This window comes from Thunnus maccoyii, chromosome 1 (assembly GCF_910596095.1).
Source record: "Thunnus maccoyii chromosome 1, fThuMac1.1, whole genome shotgun sequence".
In the NCBI taxonomy this organism is placed as follows: Eukaryota; Metazoa; Chordata; class Actinopteri; order Scombriformes; family Scombridae; genus Thunnus; species Thunnus maccoyii.
This window is the reverse complement of record NC_056533.1, coordinates 2,032,805-2,050,359: the sequence shown is the minus strand read 5'-3', so window position 1 is coordinate 2,050,359 and position 17,555 is coordinate 2,032,805. Positions and strand designations below refer to the sequence as shown.

General features: G+C 40.4%; 1 protein-coding gene across 2 annotated transcripts in view; it reads right to left on the bottom strand.

Annotated features, from left to right (window-relative positions):
• arnt2 (aryl-hydrocarbon receptor nuclear translocator 2) overlaps positions 1 to 17,555 on the bottom strand; it is a 95,653-nt gene that overhangs the window by 76,311 nt on the left and 1,787 nt on the right. For both annotated transcript variants that reach the window (XM_042395326.1, XM_042395407.1), the window contains exon 2: positions 5,014 to 5,125. In XM_042395326.1, coding sequence (XP_042251260.1) covers positions 5,014 to 5,125 — 112 coding nt within the window. The remainder of the gene's footprint in view (positions 1 to 5,013; positions 5,126 to 17,555) is intronic.

Sequence of the window (17,555 nt, the reverse complement as noted above, 5' to 3'; positions counted from 1 at the left end):
ACAGCACAGCTCCAATAAATATGACCTATCGCTCACTCACTTAGAAAACACCGTTAATCTCATGTTAAGTCCATACTCATAATATGATATTCACCTGCGAAGACCCACCCTGATCTGTCATTTTTCTAGAAGGCAAAACAGTGTATCTTCCACCAACTAATTAGCGTAAACTAACGTAACGTAAAGTGTAATTTGTTATCTAGCTTAGCGTACCTTTCGGGAAGCGTGAGTAGCTAACCTAAATAAGAAACGTTGATTACCAACATAGCTGACCAGCACACATATTTAAACTACTGTATAAATAAAAGTATAATGGTGTGTGATATCCAAAAACATACCTTAATCATCAGGTGCCAGCTCCTCTGCTGAGTCAGAATGGTCAGGTAATGTTAGAAGCTGGAGATTTGATTTTGTTTTGTTTTTTTCTGTTTGGGCGTCAAGGGACAGGACAGGCCCAAACGAACCAATAAGGTCCAGCTGCTGGACCCTTCTCAAATGAGCTCCTTTGGTTGGCCAAAAGGGTTCTCTGATCTCTGAAAAGGGCCCCTTCTTGGCTCTACAGGTGCATAAATCACACTGCTCCACATTTCACTGAGATATGTGGTGCAGAAGTGAGAGCGTGCTGTCACGTTTGCTATTACAGCGCTTCCAGTGTGGGCTGGGCAGGTGCCAGCCGGGTCTTACCTTCAACATCGTGGATGTAAGCTTCAAACCAGTTGCTGTATCCTTTTTATAAAATCCTGTTAGGATAGTTAACGTGAAGTTTGCAATTAACATTAATGTCAATGTTAGTGCTTCTAAAGCTGTCAGATGACAAATCAATCCTTGGCTAGTGCAAATGTTAAAAAGTAACTAACAGTCAACCTTTAATCGGTTAACCGCTGAGAATATTTTTGACCAGTTACACATGTCACTGGATGTTACACATGCAAATCAACTTACACGGTGTATAAGTTGATTTGCACACTCCACCAACGGCTAGACAATTACGTGTTCACAGCATCACATATTCTTTTTGAATGGATAAAGTAGCGGTGCAAAACCGACCAACTTGCATTATGGGTTGTTTGTAGCCTTAAAGAGGACCTATTATGCTCATTTCAGCTGTAATTTTTTATTTTTGGACTCCACTAGAGTAACTTGGGATGATTCACAGTTCAAAAAACTCCTTATTTATCTCATACTGGCCCTTTATGCAGCCCCTAAATATACACAGTTTCTCTTACACTCTATTTTAGCTCCTGTCTCTTTAAGGCCCTCCTCCCAATGAGCCCACTCTGTTCTGATTGGACAGCTTTACATATCAGAGTTGTGTAACTTCACCGTCAATGCAAACCAAACATTTCCTGCCTTACTGCTTCAAATTAAAAGAACCGGTCGAAACAACAACATATGGAGCTATTTGTTCAGCGGATCAGTTGGAAATAACGCAGGGATGAAGAGTACGAGCAGAAACAGCCACAGTGAGATGTTTTATGAAGAGCTGCAGACAACCAGCACACCTCCAACAGGTAAACTACTTATTTTACTTTACTGTGCCGTGTAACGGCGTTGTGGCTTGGTGTAACTACTCGCAGAGCAGAGCAGCAAACTTACGCGCTGTGCACGTAGCAGTTGTCCATATAAAGAAATCCGTCACGAACTGACGTCAGCTCGGGCCGAATGAAAATAAGGAAAAGCATAATACATCCCCTTTAATGTTGCTAGGCTAGCAAGTGTCTAGTTTATAGTGAGTGTGTTAGAGTCAGTCAGCCCTGAAGGTGTTTTGTTATCCAGTTTAACCTGCAGGAGTTTCTGAAGGCTCGTGCCTAAGATGAAATAAATTCATGATGAGTGAAAACAAGTCTAAAGCCTCTTCCAACATCTGTACAGAAATGGAATATGTGAAGCTGCCAGATACCACTATCACAGATGATAAGGAGCTCAAAAAGACAAACAGGCAGTCTTATAAATGCTAACTGCTGGAGAAAATAATTTTTGACTTTCTGAATTGTTTCCAAGAGCCTGTTAGTAGAGTGTGTGAGTATAAAGCTATACTATGATTTAAGTTATATACAAAAAATAACCTTATGGGGGGATCGTCTTATAATCAGGGTCACCTTATATTCGGGCCAGTACATTACTAGCACCATACTGTACCACAGTAAGAACAAGCACCCAGCTGCCATGTCCGAGGACGGCTCGCAGTTGCAGCCAAAGATCACGTCATTGCTAATGGGGGAGAAAGCTACATCACAGCTTTTCTTAAAAATTAACCGCTTAGTTGCCGGTTAATGGGTGTCGGTCTATTGAAAGCAAAATTAACCGAAACTGGCATCCCTAGTCTGTTATACATGACCTACCTGACAGCTTTATACTAGGGAGCACAGGAGAGGGTCATTGTGTGTGTGTGTTGTTGTCTTGGAGCCCCGCTAATCCACACACACATGCACACACTAAGGGTGTAACGGTACACAAAATTCACGGATCAGTACGTTTTCGATGCACCAGGGGGAAAAAAATTAATTATTTGGGTCACGGAGCGGCTGACTGACCGGGAGTGACAGATGCTTTGCTGAAACAAAGTGCAAAATACAGTGTTAGAGATCTTTTATACAGTCTAACACCATGAGCATGCAACAGGATGTTGACTGCAGTTCATTTAACGGCCACAGGTGTCACTAATGAGAAGGAATTTCTGATTTTTACCTATAGAACCTTTAAATGCAGGTAGTTACAGAAAAGCTGTGTCGAGTTTGTCTGAAAAACTTGTGATGATCCTACTGTGTTCAGGGATTAAAGCAAAAAAAATCTTTTGACTGAAATTTTTTTCAAGCCGCTGCCAGGTCATATTACCCAACTGTTATTTTTAAAACATGTTACAGGTTACATTACTTGATGCCTGCTAAACAAATAACACAATATGTAAAATTATGAGATTTCAGCACCACTCCACACATACAGTGCTGCTTGAAAGTTTGTGAACCCTTTAGAATTTTCTGCATTTCTGCATAAATATGACCTAAAACATGATCCGATTATTGAGGAAAATTATCCAATCTTACTTATTTGTGGGAGGCAAAAGTATGTGAACCCTTGCTTTTGGTAACTGGTGTGACCCCCTTTTACAGCAATAACTTCAACCAAATGTTTCCAGTAACTGTTTATCAGCCCTGCATATCATCTTGGAGGAATTTTAGCCCAGTCTTCCTTACAGAACAGTCTCAACTCAGGGATGTTGGTGGGCTTCTTTGCATGAACTACATGCTTCAGGTCCTTCCACAGCATTTATATAGGATTAAGGTCAGGACTTTGACTCAGCCATTCCAAAACATTAACTTTCTTCTGCTCTAACCATTCTTTGGTAGAGTGACTTGTGTGTTTAGGCTCATTGGTCATTGTTACCGCATGACCCACTTTCTGTTGAGCTTCAGTTCACAGACGGATACCTTGACATTTTCCTATAGAATGTGCTGGTACAACTCAGAACTCATAGCTCCTTCAATGATTGCAAGCTGTCCTGGTTCAGAGGCAGCAAAGCAGGCCTGAACCATGATACTACCACCACCATGTTTCACAGATGGGTTGAGGTTCTTATGCTGGATTGCAGTGTCTCATCACCAAACAAAACGCTTCTCATTCAAACCAAAAATTTCAATTTTGGTCTCATCCATCCACAGAACATTTTTCCAATCACCTTCTGGCTTATCCACAGGGTCTTGAGCGAACCGTAGACGGCAGCAATGTTCTTTTTGGAGAGCAGTTTCTCCTTGCGACTCTGCCATGCACACCGTTGATGTTCAATATTCTCCTGATACTTGACTGCTCTTCTGCTACTGGGCTGCCTTTGTTACTTAACTTTTCAATAATTCATTTTTGGATAACTTTTGTGTGGCATTGCACCTTTACTTGATAACTGACAGAAGACCACAAAAAGAAACATTAGGAGCAAAAAAGGTGGTTAACCTGTCACAACGGTCTTTTGATTCAGATGAGAGACACTGCAGTAACAGGGTATACATCACATGTAAATGACCTTTCTGATAATAGTGCCAGGCCTGACAAAAAATTAAACACTGTTACCAAGGGCTGGGCGATATTTCATATTGATCAACATCTATAATTATAACAATATACATTTAATACCACTTAAAAGTACCCGATGGAGTTTTGTACCACAAGTAGCCCTATGGCACAATGCTTTTATGAGTTGTTCCTGGATTTGTTTGTAATACACATGCACACAGGACATGACACACATTCCTGCTGTCACACTATTCTGCTGATCAGCAGTTGGTGACAGATACATACCAAGAAATGTAGCAACTCCATTGCAAATGCAGTGACAAACACAGCTGTACACAGCTCTACAAGGAAATTCTGCAGGGCAATTTGAAGTTCAAGAGATTTTTTTTTTTCAGATTTTTCAGATTGAATCCTTAATAAATCATAAGGTTTGTAAAGGTTATAGAGAGGAGACTTTAGCACAATCAGGTTTTGACAGCCATATTGCTTTTTTCCAAATTCTGTGCAGAATTTGTGTCAGATCTGTGGTTGTTTATCCATGTAGCCAAATCTCTGACTCTTGTATCGCTTTTCTGATACGTATCAGTTAACCTTTACACCTCTACAGTATATTCATTTTAAGAACATTTCTGCCATTTCCAAGTCATTCGCAGCTACGAGCAAAAGTAATTAATTTATCTCGATTGAGGTGCCACTTTCTCCTCTGTGAGCAAGTCCAAAAGGAACAATGAGGCTCTGTAGCTGCTTCACACACATTGTGAAATGACTGACATGTTGTCCTCCTGTCCTTTAACAAGACTGTAAAGGAGACTGTATATAACCTAGGCATCGGAATACCACTGTTTAAAATGCTACTAGCTAATGTGACAGGTGATCCAAACTAAACTTTTATCAGCATCTGTGGACTGTTGGGTGTTATTCTCAGCCCCTCCTGAGAAATTGTTTGGAAGCTCTTCAGTAAAAGGATGTATTTGTAACGGTTAACTCGGCAGCAGTGAAGATACTCACCCTCCCGATCTCCTCTTGCCCCCGCGGCCCGGCACAGCTCCTCCCATCCTCACTTGGCCGGCCCCGACTGCCCCCGCCATTGCTACTGTCCCTGGCAACTCACTGCCCATCTCTGGAAGACACAACACGAACAGCAGAGCGGCAGAAAGTGAGAGGGAGTTGCTACATACACCATTAAACCTGCAGTGTTTCCTGTTTGTAGAATTTATCCGGACAGCTGTTGGGCAGTTTTCTATACTTGTGCAGAGGGCTGTCAGTCTGTAACTGTTGTGGTAAAAAGGACCCAGACAGGCTCTCTTTGACCCAGCATAAACTAAATGCTGTTCAAGTTCAAATGTAGCTTTAAACAATCTGCATTTTTTGAAGCATACTATATCTTACAATTATTGAAATAGACATAAAACAGCTGTAATGATAAAAAAAAAACTGTTCTGTCAGACACACGCACATTAAACAGATGACTGAAAAACACTTCCTGTATAGACAAGCCATCATGAAATCCAAAAAAAATTCTCCCTTTTGGTTTCTGATTTTTTTCCCCCAGATATGTATGCTGTAGCAAAAAAAACACATACAATTCAATTTTGAGTAGGACTTTTTCATCAGAATAGAAACCCATAACATTTCAAATGATACTCAGTCCTAATTATAGCATTCTGTTCTGGGATTCCATTTTTACTGATAAAAACACAGTATCTCCGTCTCAAACACCAAACTTGCAGATTCATATGAGACATCGTACATCACCAAAAGGCAAATGTACATTTAGTTAAACCACAGCACTGACTAAACTAACATCTAAGTCTATTTCAGTCTGTTTCCGCACCATCTTCCACAAGAGGACTGGAATTCGTAGAACAATCGATATAAACAGGCCCACATACCACAACCTGAGGCTCCAGTTAACAGCAGCCTGGACACCTAATTCTATCTGATGATGTTTTAGAATGACACACTTCAGGAAGCTTTTATTCAGTGATGAAGGATGTGCTGGCAGTTCCTTTCAATATGAAGGCGCTGTGCAGTGGGACATTGTCACTATGACTGAGAGGAAATACACTGCATTTCAATTCAGCCTCCATCTTCCTCTCATATTTACCTCTTTCTCTCTCTCTCTCACTGTCCCTCCGATATTGTCTCCTTCACTCATCCACAAATCCATTCCAGTTGCCTTGTTGTTTTCCCCTCCATCTCTCCGCTCTATTCACTCACTCACTCATTCAGCCAGATGCAATGGATAGGCCAAACAAACCCTCCAGTATGCCCCAGTGCACCAAGTAACATAGTTAATATTTGATACAGTGTGCATTCCCCCCCCCCTACATCTTTGCTTCCAGAGAAACACACACACTTACACAAACACGCTGCAATGCGGGGCCTTCCGAGACGCAGTCTTCCATCATTCATTCATGAAGTGGGTATGAGTAACACACAGCTCTCAACTAGCATTATCTGATGAAGAGACAGATTCGTCTGACAATCGGTGTGGTCGTTCAGCCTGGCGGGAACATCACACACACACACACTGCTGCCTTTCTTCTTGCAGTAAACAGCCACTCTTACTACATGACTACGACCCTGATGATGTGCAGCCCTTCAAAATATTACACTTCAACTTTAAAGACATACATTGCTTTTTTTAAGCAGTCTGATTTGTTTGGTGGGGTGTCCTGTAGGATTGGGCGATATGTCAAAATTTTCCTACTGGCCACCGTCAGCCCAACAACTGGTGATTGCTAATATATTTGCCAGGTATGTGGTGCACGGAGGGACTCGAGAGAGAGACTAAGCAGCCGGACATTTCTCTATTCTCTGTTTAGGAGTGGCTGAGATTGTCACTACGATGAGAATAGCTGGTCCAGCTTAAAGGTCAGTTCACCTTAAGTGAGCCTGGTGAGGTTAGGCTAACCCATTGTTACTACCTTCAGGGCTAATCGCCTTCACTTAAATCAGGCGGCCTCGACGTCACACACCCACTCCCTCTCTCTCTCTCTCTCTCTCTCTCTCTCTCTCTCAACCGCACACTTGCTACGCGCTAGGGCTGTAGTCTCCTGGTTGACCAGTTGGTCGATATGCTCTCGTCCGACTAAATTCTCATTGATCAAATAATCGCCATGTTGCTTTCATAAGGAGAGAAGTGCTACATCAACAGCTTTCCAGGATTAATCCATTATTTTCTGCAACGGGAGGGACAGACTAACAAACTACCTGTGAAAACAGGGGTGTATTCAAAACACCCCCCGTTGTTTTCACAACTTTGAACTCACCCAACCTAATGGAGACCGCTGGGTCTAAGTCGTATTCAGACCAAATCAGTGGAGTGGAGGTGTGGGTGTGTCTTGTGCTTTAAAACGTAATCGCTGTGAAACAATCAGAAAAGAATGTTTTATTGATCTGATTCACCGGGCTTTCTCGCTACCAGCGTCGCCCTCTCTTCATTCACGCTCTAGCTTGCTCGACCGCAGCTGCTCTCTCTCTCACCTATATGTGTTGTTATCGGGATACTAAATGACCTATATCAGGATTTGAGATTTTGGTCATATATCAATCAGCGCTAGTGTTTGCTGGACTTTAAGTGCTGCAAATGTTTTGCGTGGGTACCGCTCTGGAGACACCATACTCACAATCGCACAAAATCAATGAAAGAGTTGATAAAATCCACCATCCACATATTCTGGAAGTGAAGTAACTTAAGCGATATCTCACGACTGGCCGTGGTATATTGTGATTATATCACAGCTGCCCGTGGTTGCTATGCAACGTCTGTCCTATGTGTGTAGCAGTGAAGTCGGCCTAAGGACTCTTTCAGAGCAGCCTGGAACGGCATGACTCCTTCTTACCGGTGTTCAACACCCCCATGCACAAGGACATGCCACACATGTCCACAGTGTGAGCCAGGCTCTTTCATGATGCTACACCAAACAACACTGGACCTGCGGAGATGACGCCTCTACCACGACAAAACACCTCAACACTAAAGGCATAACATGGCTTTGTGATCAAGGATTGATTTCCAATAATGTTAAAATGAAGAAACTATTTCTTTAGAGAAGTTGAATTAGCTTTCCCTTAGCATTCCCCCATTGCAATACATTAAGCCTCATGTCACACACTTCCAGTCATTCTTGCTGAATAACTTTCTTTATTATTTTTATTACCATTTATAGACCTTATTTATTTATTTGACTTTTCCTGTATATTATCTTATACTTTATCATGTATCTTCAAGACGTTTAGCTGTTAATAAATGTCTTCATTTATCCTAAAAGTGGTTGGTTGTTTCTTTGAGCTGCGGTAAACAGACGTCACTGTTTGAGACTAGAATTTACAATATCGACTTATTCATTGATTAAATTGAACAAGGGTTAGTGCTTCCTCCTGGCACTAACGAATCTTAACCAAAAAGGAGGTGGTGCTCACAATAACGAGGTCATTTAAATAATAAGTAATAATACATGGATACATTGAACGTCTCTGTATCTCTCTATACAAAGCAAGGAATCTCCGTCTGTCTGTCTGTCTGCATGTGTGTTTGTTTGTTTGTTTGTTTGTCCCTCAAGGAAATGCAATGTCGATGTGTAAAGTTGTTTGGTGGTTCTCGAGAAATATATAAAAAATACCTCTAAACTGTTTTGTTGTTGATTTGTTTCTTCTTCTGCCCCTGGAGTCAATGAGCAGAAATACAGACAATGACTTTCTGCCATTGCAGTCCACACTGTGGTCAGAGATGGGATTACATCAGCAGTGATAAGAACTATCATAGAGAGTGAACTGAAAAAGTTCCAACTGTATTCCTGTTCCTCATGTGCAGGAACTTTGTATGTATGTTCAAGACATAGTGCAGTGAAGCAGGGCCTGTTTGATATAAACACTGTCACATCACAGCGGGGCGGGGCTTTTGGGCTCTGACTTGCTCAGCAGGACAAAGACGTGCGCCCCACTCAGTTAAACTGCCGGAGAGAGAAGAACAACAGAGATGGATCGGCAGCAAAATCAACCAATGGAAGGCTGTAAACTGCCTCTATGGTTCAACCTCGGTTTATTGTCACTGGTTTAATATGGTTAAATCCTTATTGTTTTAATTGATATGTTTGTCAGTTGATACATCAATATGTGGTTCTCCAGAAATAATAAGTAATCGGCCTGCCCTGCTTTAAAATGCATGTTAAGTGTTCCAGGTTTTCCTTGGTGCAGCATCTTAAAGCAACACGTCTATTGCAGATCACATATACATCTTCAGACAGCCAAAAGCTAAAAAGCCCTGAGGTCAAACACATTAATGAGTCTATTGGGAGACCAGGGGGAATGCTGCACATGTTCTCCTTTTCAATCAGTGCTCTACAAGGTTGTTTCGTCTCTCTCTCTCTCTCTCTCTCTCTCTCTCTCTCTCTCTCTCTCTCTCTCCTGCCATCCTTTCTTTCTTCCCTAAAGACAACTTTTTCCCCACTGCCATCAAAAGGCCTTGGGACATTTACCATTCAAAAAGAACAATTAAACCTCTGAAAGAGATGCACAAACAAAGTCATATTCAAGCTGATTGTTTTATTTGGTTATGTTTCTGGTGTCATAAAGTGCTCTTGAATGCAAACTGACATAAGTGGGGGCAGATTTACTAGAACAGTGGTTCATGTCCAGGACACCTGAACTGACACAAATTAGTCCACGTACCCCCATTTGATATGATGTTGTCACAGGGTCCCCCATCTAATAAGATTTTTGCTAGTAGATGTTTTATTACAGAAAGTGTATGAAACCCATGACCAAAATAGTCATACATTCAGTCATTGGACCATATTTTAATGATCTAAGTGCACGGTGTGAAACACATAACCATGCTTAGGGTGTGTCCACATCCACTTTTGCTAGTTTAACTGTGGAAAAAATAATCACAGCCAGCTTGCACCTTGGTGGATTGCTATTATAATGGTGCATTTTCCAAGTAGTAAGAAGGAACGCCTCTCTGCAGAGGAAACAGATCTGCACATGCACAAAGTGAAAGCGCACAATCCATTACGAGCACACTGGCCCCCGCTGCTACTGGTCCCCCCCCCCCCCCCACCTCCCTGAATAACTGGTAAAATCAGCGAGGTTTTTAATGGCTGAAAGTATGGAAACCTGATCACTGTAATCTCAAAGTTGTTAAAGAATGTTTGTTAAATATTGTTCAAAAATGAAATCATTCATATCAATCATGTAAAAATGTAGTTTAGCTCTCCAAGGTGCTGATCCTGCTGCTGACAGCAGCTAGGAACTGTCCACAGTTCTTTCTTTTCTTTAATCATTATCTCATTTATTTCCCCATGTCTTCCTCATGTCCACATGTATTGATGTAGCAGGAAAGTCAATCCGCATCTGATCCATTGTTGATATCCGTTTTCTTGACAGACACCCTCAGCCTGACAGGTCTGTTTAAATACCTACGTGTATTGTGACAATTTGGTCAAATAATTACACAATTTATTCCGTCATTACTCAGTCGTTACTGTAATTAGATAATTCTGTTAAATATTATGACTAACCACTACGACATGTATTTTTAAAAATATGTTGATGTACACGATAATAATAATTCACATTGTAATCCTTTCATTTGTAATCTTTTGCACATTTGATAATGTGCCCTTAAAATTGTTAGCAATGCCAACAATGTGCCTGACCACACCCCATTTTAAGACCACGGGTGCTCAGATGAGTGCAAGTGCATTTGCTATTTAAACAATGTGGGTGCTGGATGGGAAAATGACAACTGCATCGGTCTTAAACTAGCAAAGATATTTGCGTTGTGCTTGGCGCCGCTTTGCACCGGGTGTAAGATCATTTCTTTTTAATTGTGCTGCGGACTATCTCGGCCAAGTTCCCTTGAAAAAGACATTGTTCATCCTGCCTGGACTTTAGTGTTTGACACGTTCAGTGCTAAAACAATTAGTTGATTGAAAATTCTAATAAAATTGATTATTAATTGTTTCTCAAATAAAAATCCCAGACATTAGCTGGTTCAAGGCAGTTTTCTACTGCTGTATATAATTGATTACCTGGGTTGGGTTTTAGAAATAAAACATTTCAAGACATCACTTTGGGCTCAGGTAACTTAAATGCACAATATGTAATTTCTGCCACTAGGGTTCTCTTAATCAAAACAGCATGTGATGACGGTGTGAAGTAGCGTGGGATCATGGGAGTTGGTGTCTTCATTGTTAAACAACCAGCTTCTCCAGGATAGGATTACTTCAGTGTTCGTCGTTCAGGATGTTAACCTCTGTGTCGTTACTTAGGAAACTATTGGTAGCGTAACTCTGTTAAGGAATACGGCATTGCGTAGTATGTTTGCGTAGCGAGTGGGAAAGAGCGAGTGGCAGAGAAGTGACAACGGATGCGAGCGGAGCAGAGGAAAAGGTTAGTAGTAAGTTGTCAGTCTGGCAGTAGATGTACAGTACAGACTATAGTGTGTCAATTAATAAATGCTAAAAAGTCACGTCTGTTGTTTCCCCAAGTGCTGGAGAAGTGAAGGGGGTTAGCTCCAAAGTTGGCAACAATAGGTTAGCCTAACCTGAAGAGGTAAAACGGAGAAAGTGAGTTCACTGTGTGGCTGCTGAGTTCACTGTGCACTCTGTCCCCTTACATTCGTAGAGTATGGTTATGTTATGAGTAGTCTATTATGATATCTAGTAAAAGTCTTCAACATGCAGCCCTGTCAGCAGAGAGGAAGCCCATATTGAATGACATATTGAATAGGGGTGTAACAGTTCTGAAACCAAGACTGAAACCGCCACACAAACATCCACGCTCTCGACTCGCTGTCCCTCCTCCCCCCGCTGCCACCACTGCAGGTGCAGCCTGTCATTATGTTACTAATGTTGCTAATGTAATTAAAGCAGAAAATGAATTAGATCCATTCATCCCATTAACATTTGGAAAGTCTAGGAGAGCTGAATGATTGAATTAATATCCCCGTTCAAGTTAGCAGAGAGCTAACCAGAAGTTAGCCATCTCAGCCAGTGGAAGTCTCTGGTGCGGATTACCGTAATTACCAGTAATGCAGTAACAAAAAACAGTGTGAATGCAAACAGATCAGGAAAACGAAGAAGCTTCATACTAAAATATGAGCAAATATACTTATCAAATGAACGGAAGTAGAAATAAAGGCCTCTCTCTAATATAAGCCTGCTTCCAATACTTCCCCTCTGCAGTTGAGGTAAATAAATAAAGCTGTAGTCATCCAAAGAAAATGTTGGTCGACTAAAATCGTATATAATCTTCAACTAATCGATTAGTCGTGCGGGGGGGGGGTTTTGTGTCTTCAGGTTAGGCTAACCCATTGTTGCTAACTTTGAAACAACAGACGTGACTTTTTAGCATTTATTAGCGTCAACTGACACACTATAGTCTGTACTGTACATTTACTGTCAGACTGACAACTTACTGCTAACCTTTTCCTCTGCTCCGCCCGCATCCACCGTCACTTCTCTGCTCCTCGCTCTTTCCCACTTGCTACGCAAACACACTCCTTAACAGAGCCACGCTACCAGTGGTTTCCCAGGCAACGACAGAGGTTGATTCGCGTACCAGAACAACGCTGCACAGAGACTCCCAAACGCTGTCGAATATTAACAAATATCATTTTTTTTGGCCTGGCGGGGGTTCTCGTTGTGTCATTATGGAGAAACACAGATTCAGTAAACGTTCAGTACGTTCAGTAAACGTTGAGTAAACGTTGAGTACAGTCAGACCCTGCGGTCTCCATCAGGTTGGGCGAGTTCAAAGTTGTGAAAACAAGGGGGGTGTTTTGAATACACCCCCGTTGTTTTCACAGGTAATTTGTTAGTCTGTCCCTCCCGCCGCAGGACATAATGGATTAATCCTGGAAAGCTGTTGATGTCGCACTTTTCTCCTTATGAAAATAACACAGAGATTATTCAACCAATGAGAATTTAGTCGGAAGGAGAGCATATCGACCAACTAATCGACCAGTCGACCAGCAGACTACAGCCCTATAAATAAAGGCCCCCGCCACTATTAGAGGAAATACGGTGATTTTGTTTACTTAGTTAATATGTAAACTGGTCTTAAGAGAAGCGTTCCATTATTTATTAATTATTTATTTTTGTCTACATAATTAATTTATGTGAACTTCGTTTATAAAGGCCATCTACCTTCACAGTGTTCTTTAGTGTTCTTGATATTCCAAATTGAATATTAAGAGATATTCAGTAGTACTTACAAAGGTACTTACTTGTTAGGGCCGGGGTACCTAGCTGTGTGAACAGCCTATTTTAACTGAAGGAATTATTAGTATTATTAAGGCCTGAGCACTGAACCTTTTGAACATTTATTATTATTATTATTATTATTATTATTATTATTATTATTATTATTATTATGATTATCATTATTATTATTAATATTATTATTATTATTAATATTATTATTATTATGGCCCGAACACCAAATGGTGAAAATTTGAAAAGCCAAAGCCCCCACCTTTAAATGTGATGTAGATGAACAAAATTTGGTAGGTCTATGTATCGTGTCCAGATGCACAAAGAAGCCTCTTGGAGCCATACCCAAAGTCCAAAAGGAAGTCAGCCATTTTAAATTTACGTTGCAATTTTAGTGCTGTTTTTGCAATTTACAGGTGTTGTATTTTAACAAAACTCCTCCTGGAGATTTAACTCAACCAACTTCAAATTTGTTCAGTGCCATTTAAAGACCTTTACGACGAAAGGTTACTGACAACAGGGAGTCAGCCTTATATGACAAAGATCATCCAATTTCAATGATATAATTAGTGTGTGTCCTCTAGCTGTCAGAATCAGGGTCCTCACGGATCCTTCAGAAGTCTTAAACATCTTAAAATATATATATTTTTTGTAGTTCAAGGTCCAAAGATGTCTTAAAAGTTTTAAGAGGGGTGGCGTTGAACTTTGGTATGTACAAAAACTTTGAGAATAAATATTGTAACATTTCTTCTAACAGGACAAGACCACAAAAAATAAAAACAACTAAGTCCAGCCGTCTTGCAGAGCGACCACAGCTTACATAAACAGATAAACGCACTGTGAAGCTTTCCTAAAATGAGGTGTAGCACTCCATGCTTTAATAGAAATGTGATTGACTAAACAGATGTTCTAATCATAAATGCAAGCTTTCCCATACATTCATTTACTTGTGGCGGCCCGCCACAATATGAACATTGACATATTGATTTTTTTTTGTTTTAGTATTTAAAAATGGGTAAAATCTTATTTCATAGTAGAGCTGTGTACAGAGCATTGATTTTACAAACACATTGGCATGATCATGCGCGAGAGGAAGGATTGATGTGTTATCAATATTTAGTCAGACGACTGATGATGTAGTTGTAAACTAAAGTGTTTAAAGTGTGTGTGGGGGGGGGGGGGGGGGGTCAACTTGCAATACACTGGCAGGAACCCTGTTATCACTGATAAGTTAGTCTATGTTCTTATACAACACTGGCTTATCATGGTTAGCAGTACATAGCAGTGAGCTATTTGCAGTGAAGCACCTTATATATGGTATTATTGAATAATTCATTTAAGAAAGCACCCCACCCCCACTCCCAGGTCAGCTACCACCACCGATAGAATCTAATTCTGTGGGAAACACTGAGATGATTGTGATTCTATAGTGCTACACAGGAAAATCACATCAAACTATTTAGAAATCTTCTCACAATTATCCTTGCACTGTCTAGTCTGTTACTCTATTAAGATTTCAAGTGGAAAAACAAAAGTAAGCCTATGTAAAGAGAGTTGTAACTAGGAGTGCAACGGTTCGCGGATATGATATATATATATATATATATATATATATATATATATATATATATATATATATATATATATATATATATATATGTAAAAGCTCAGTTGTTAAATTAAATTGCAATATGAAGCATGATACCTTCCTCTTTTAAACATGGTAGTGAATGAAACAACAGTCTATGTCCACATCATCAAAACCTTATAACTTACAAACATGAACACACGTCTTGTCTTGCACCTCAGTTTGTTGAACGAGCCACCAAACAAATATTCATCGCTAACGTCATTTTGCAGCTAGAAGGCTAATTAGCTGGTCATCTGCAGCACATTAAACATCATGTGAATAATGTTATACCTGCAGATGTCACTTCGGACCCGTTAAATGCTGGTTTGGTCGATGCTCTTCTAAATCCCTGCTAGCGACATGCTGTCTGTCCATGACTTGTACTTACAGCAGTTTGTTTACTTTGTCTTAAATGAGACATTACATTTTGCAATTAATCCGCAGTTCACATGCGTGCCGAACTGTGGGGGGGCGATCTGTACGGATCACGGATCAACTACGATCCGTTGCACCCCTAGTTGTAACTGTTTGCGCCCTTCCACTGTTCTAGCAGCTATGTTCATATCTGCCTCAGTCATATCTGCCTTTTGTTATTCATCAAACCATTCAATGTAATCTCAAACATATAGTGAGAACAGTCGTATTACCCCCAGAACCAACAGATGTTATCTTGGCAATGGTTAGGCTTTTATAGTGTCAAGGGCAAGGCCCACATTGGCATCATCTTTTCATAATAGCTGAACATATTTTGGAGATAAGTTCAAATCCACCATCACTCCTATTTGCTGTTTAAATGTTTAAATCTAAAGTTGGATTATGGAGTTGTAAACTATGTAAGCACTAGTGGTAGCTACATCACTTGGAGGTTATGTAGCCTAATTGAAATTGTGCTCTTTGAAATGTTTAGGCAGATTAAAGAGAAACTGACAAACACGGATATCAACAACCAATTACTGGTATTGGAAGACTGACATGCACACGTGTGCTAAAACTATGAGGTACCACCTCTGCCTTATTTTGGGCCAGGAAAAATCCTGCTCTGAATCGATTATTTTTCAGGTTAATCGACATTTGAAGACGTTACCTTGGGCTCTGGGAAATTGCGATGGGCATTTTTGACATCTGTCTTGTTTTGTCTGACCAACAGTCCAACACCCAAAAATAATCAGTTCAAGATAAGAGAGAAAAGCAGAAAAATCTCACCTTGGAGAAGCTAGAATCAGAGAATATTACACATTTTGCTTGATAAATTACTTGTCACCAATCAAAATGGTTGTGGATTAATTTCCTGTTGATCTGATGACTACTTGATTAATTAAGTGTTTAGGCATTAAACAAAGCTATTATTTAAATCAGCATTTCCTTCTAGCTTTCAATACTTGATAGTATTCTATACCTCCTGTATATTTTACAGCCCTGAAATCATCTTTGTCCCCTGTAGACACGCAACCCTCATTAGATCATTTCACTTGTCATGTCTCACATGCTCTTACACCAATTGGATCTGGGTGACAGCCAGTTGGAGATAATCTTACAGTGACACAGCGTTCCCACTTCCCCAGTGATCTGGTCTGAGATCATCGCACCTGATGGTACTGGCATGCCAGGAGAAACGGTAATGCTGGTCTTGGATCAGTAGGCTAACTTTGTCCTCCTCTGGCTACAGCAGCAACAGCAGCAGCAGCATTAGGCCTGACTTAATTCTAACTGGGTGTCATCACTGGATAGAGGAGCTGCACGTAGCTCTCACTGCATACTTCCACCCAACATCTGAGTGGGTCTCTACATTACAACAAGCATAACATGCAGAGGGATCATAATCAAAGCAATAGGTTTGTTACAGGCCTGTAGCTGTTTGGCTACAGTATGACCCTCATCTCAACTGACAAGACAGCAAGTTCTTTACATGAGAAAAGGAGGCAGGGTTTTGGTTTGTCTTCTCACAGTGGCCCTTTATTATCTGACAGGGTTATTTTCTCCTCTGTTCATTGTTCATTCCAACCAACACCTAATCTCAACACTCTGTATGCAGCCAAGGTGCCAATAACCAGCCAGTTCTTTATTTATATTCCCTTTTCATTTACATTGCCAATGAAGTGACACAGAGCGTGAGGTAGAGTATGGTTGACCTGTTTTCATATGGAGGTCTCAGAAGCTCTGAGACTGTGTCCTCTACACAAGAATAATTACTTTTCCTGTCCCTCTCAATTTGGACAGATCCTTTTCGTGTTTTTTTTCTTTCACCCACATATTCCTCAAGTCCTACTTGGAGAGGCTGTAAGCAAAGGACACCACGCGGTACCATTTATACCATGATTTTTTTATAATAATGCCTTATAATAACAATTTTAAGCACTGTCCACAGTGACATGCAACTGCATTGGTACATTGCTTCAGTACATTTTGTACAATTAATTAATTCAATTGTAATTCATTTCTGGTATTGTTATGGCAGTGAGCGTATTAAAGTAATTAACTGGATTGTTTGAAAACTGCTTTATTATGAACCTCATATTGGAGTCATTAAAAATGAAATAAAGTAATGATCGCAAGATTGTTACAGTATATTTGTTTAATTTATTTACTAAAGTTACATTGACTTCTCTGGAGGTAAGAAAGGCCAACTGTGATTCTATTAATGTACATATATTCAAATTCAACTGAACATAAATTCACATGAGCAAAGCCACTCAGAG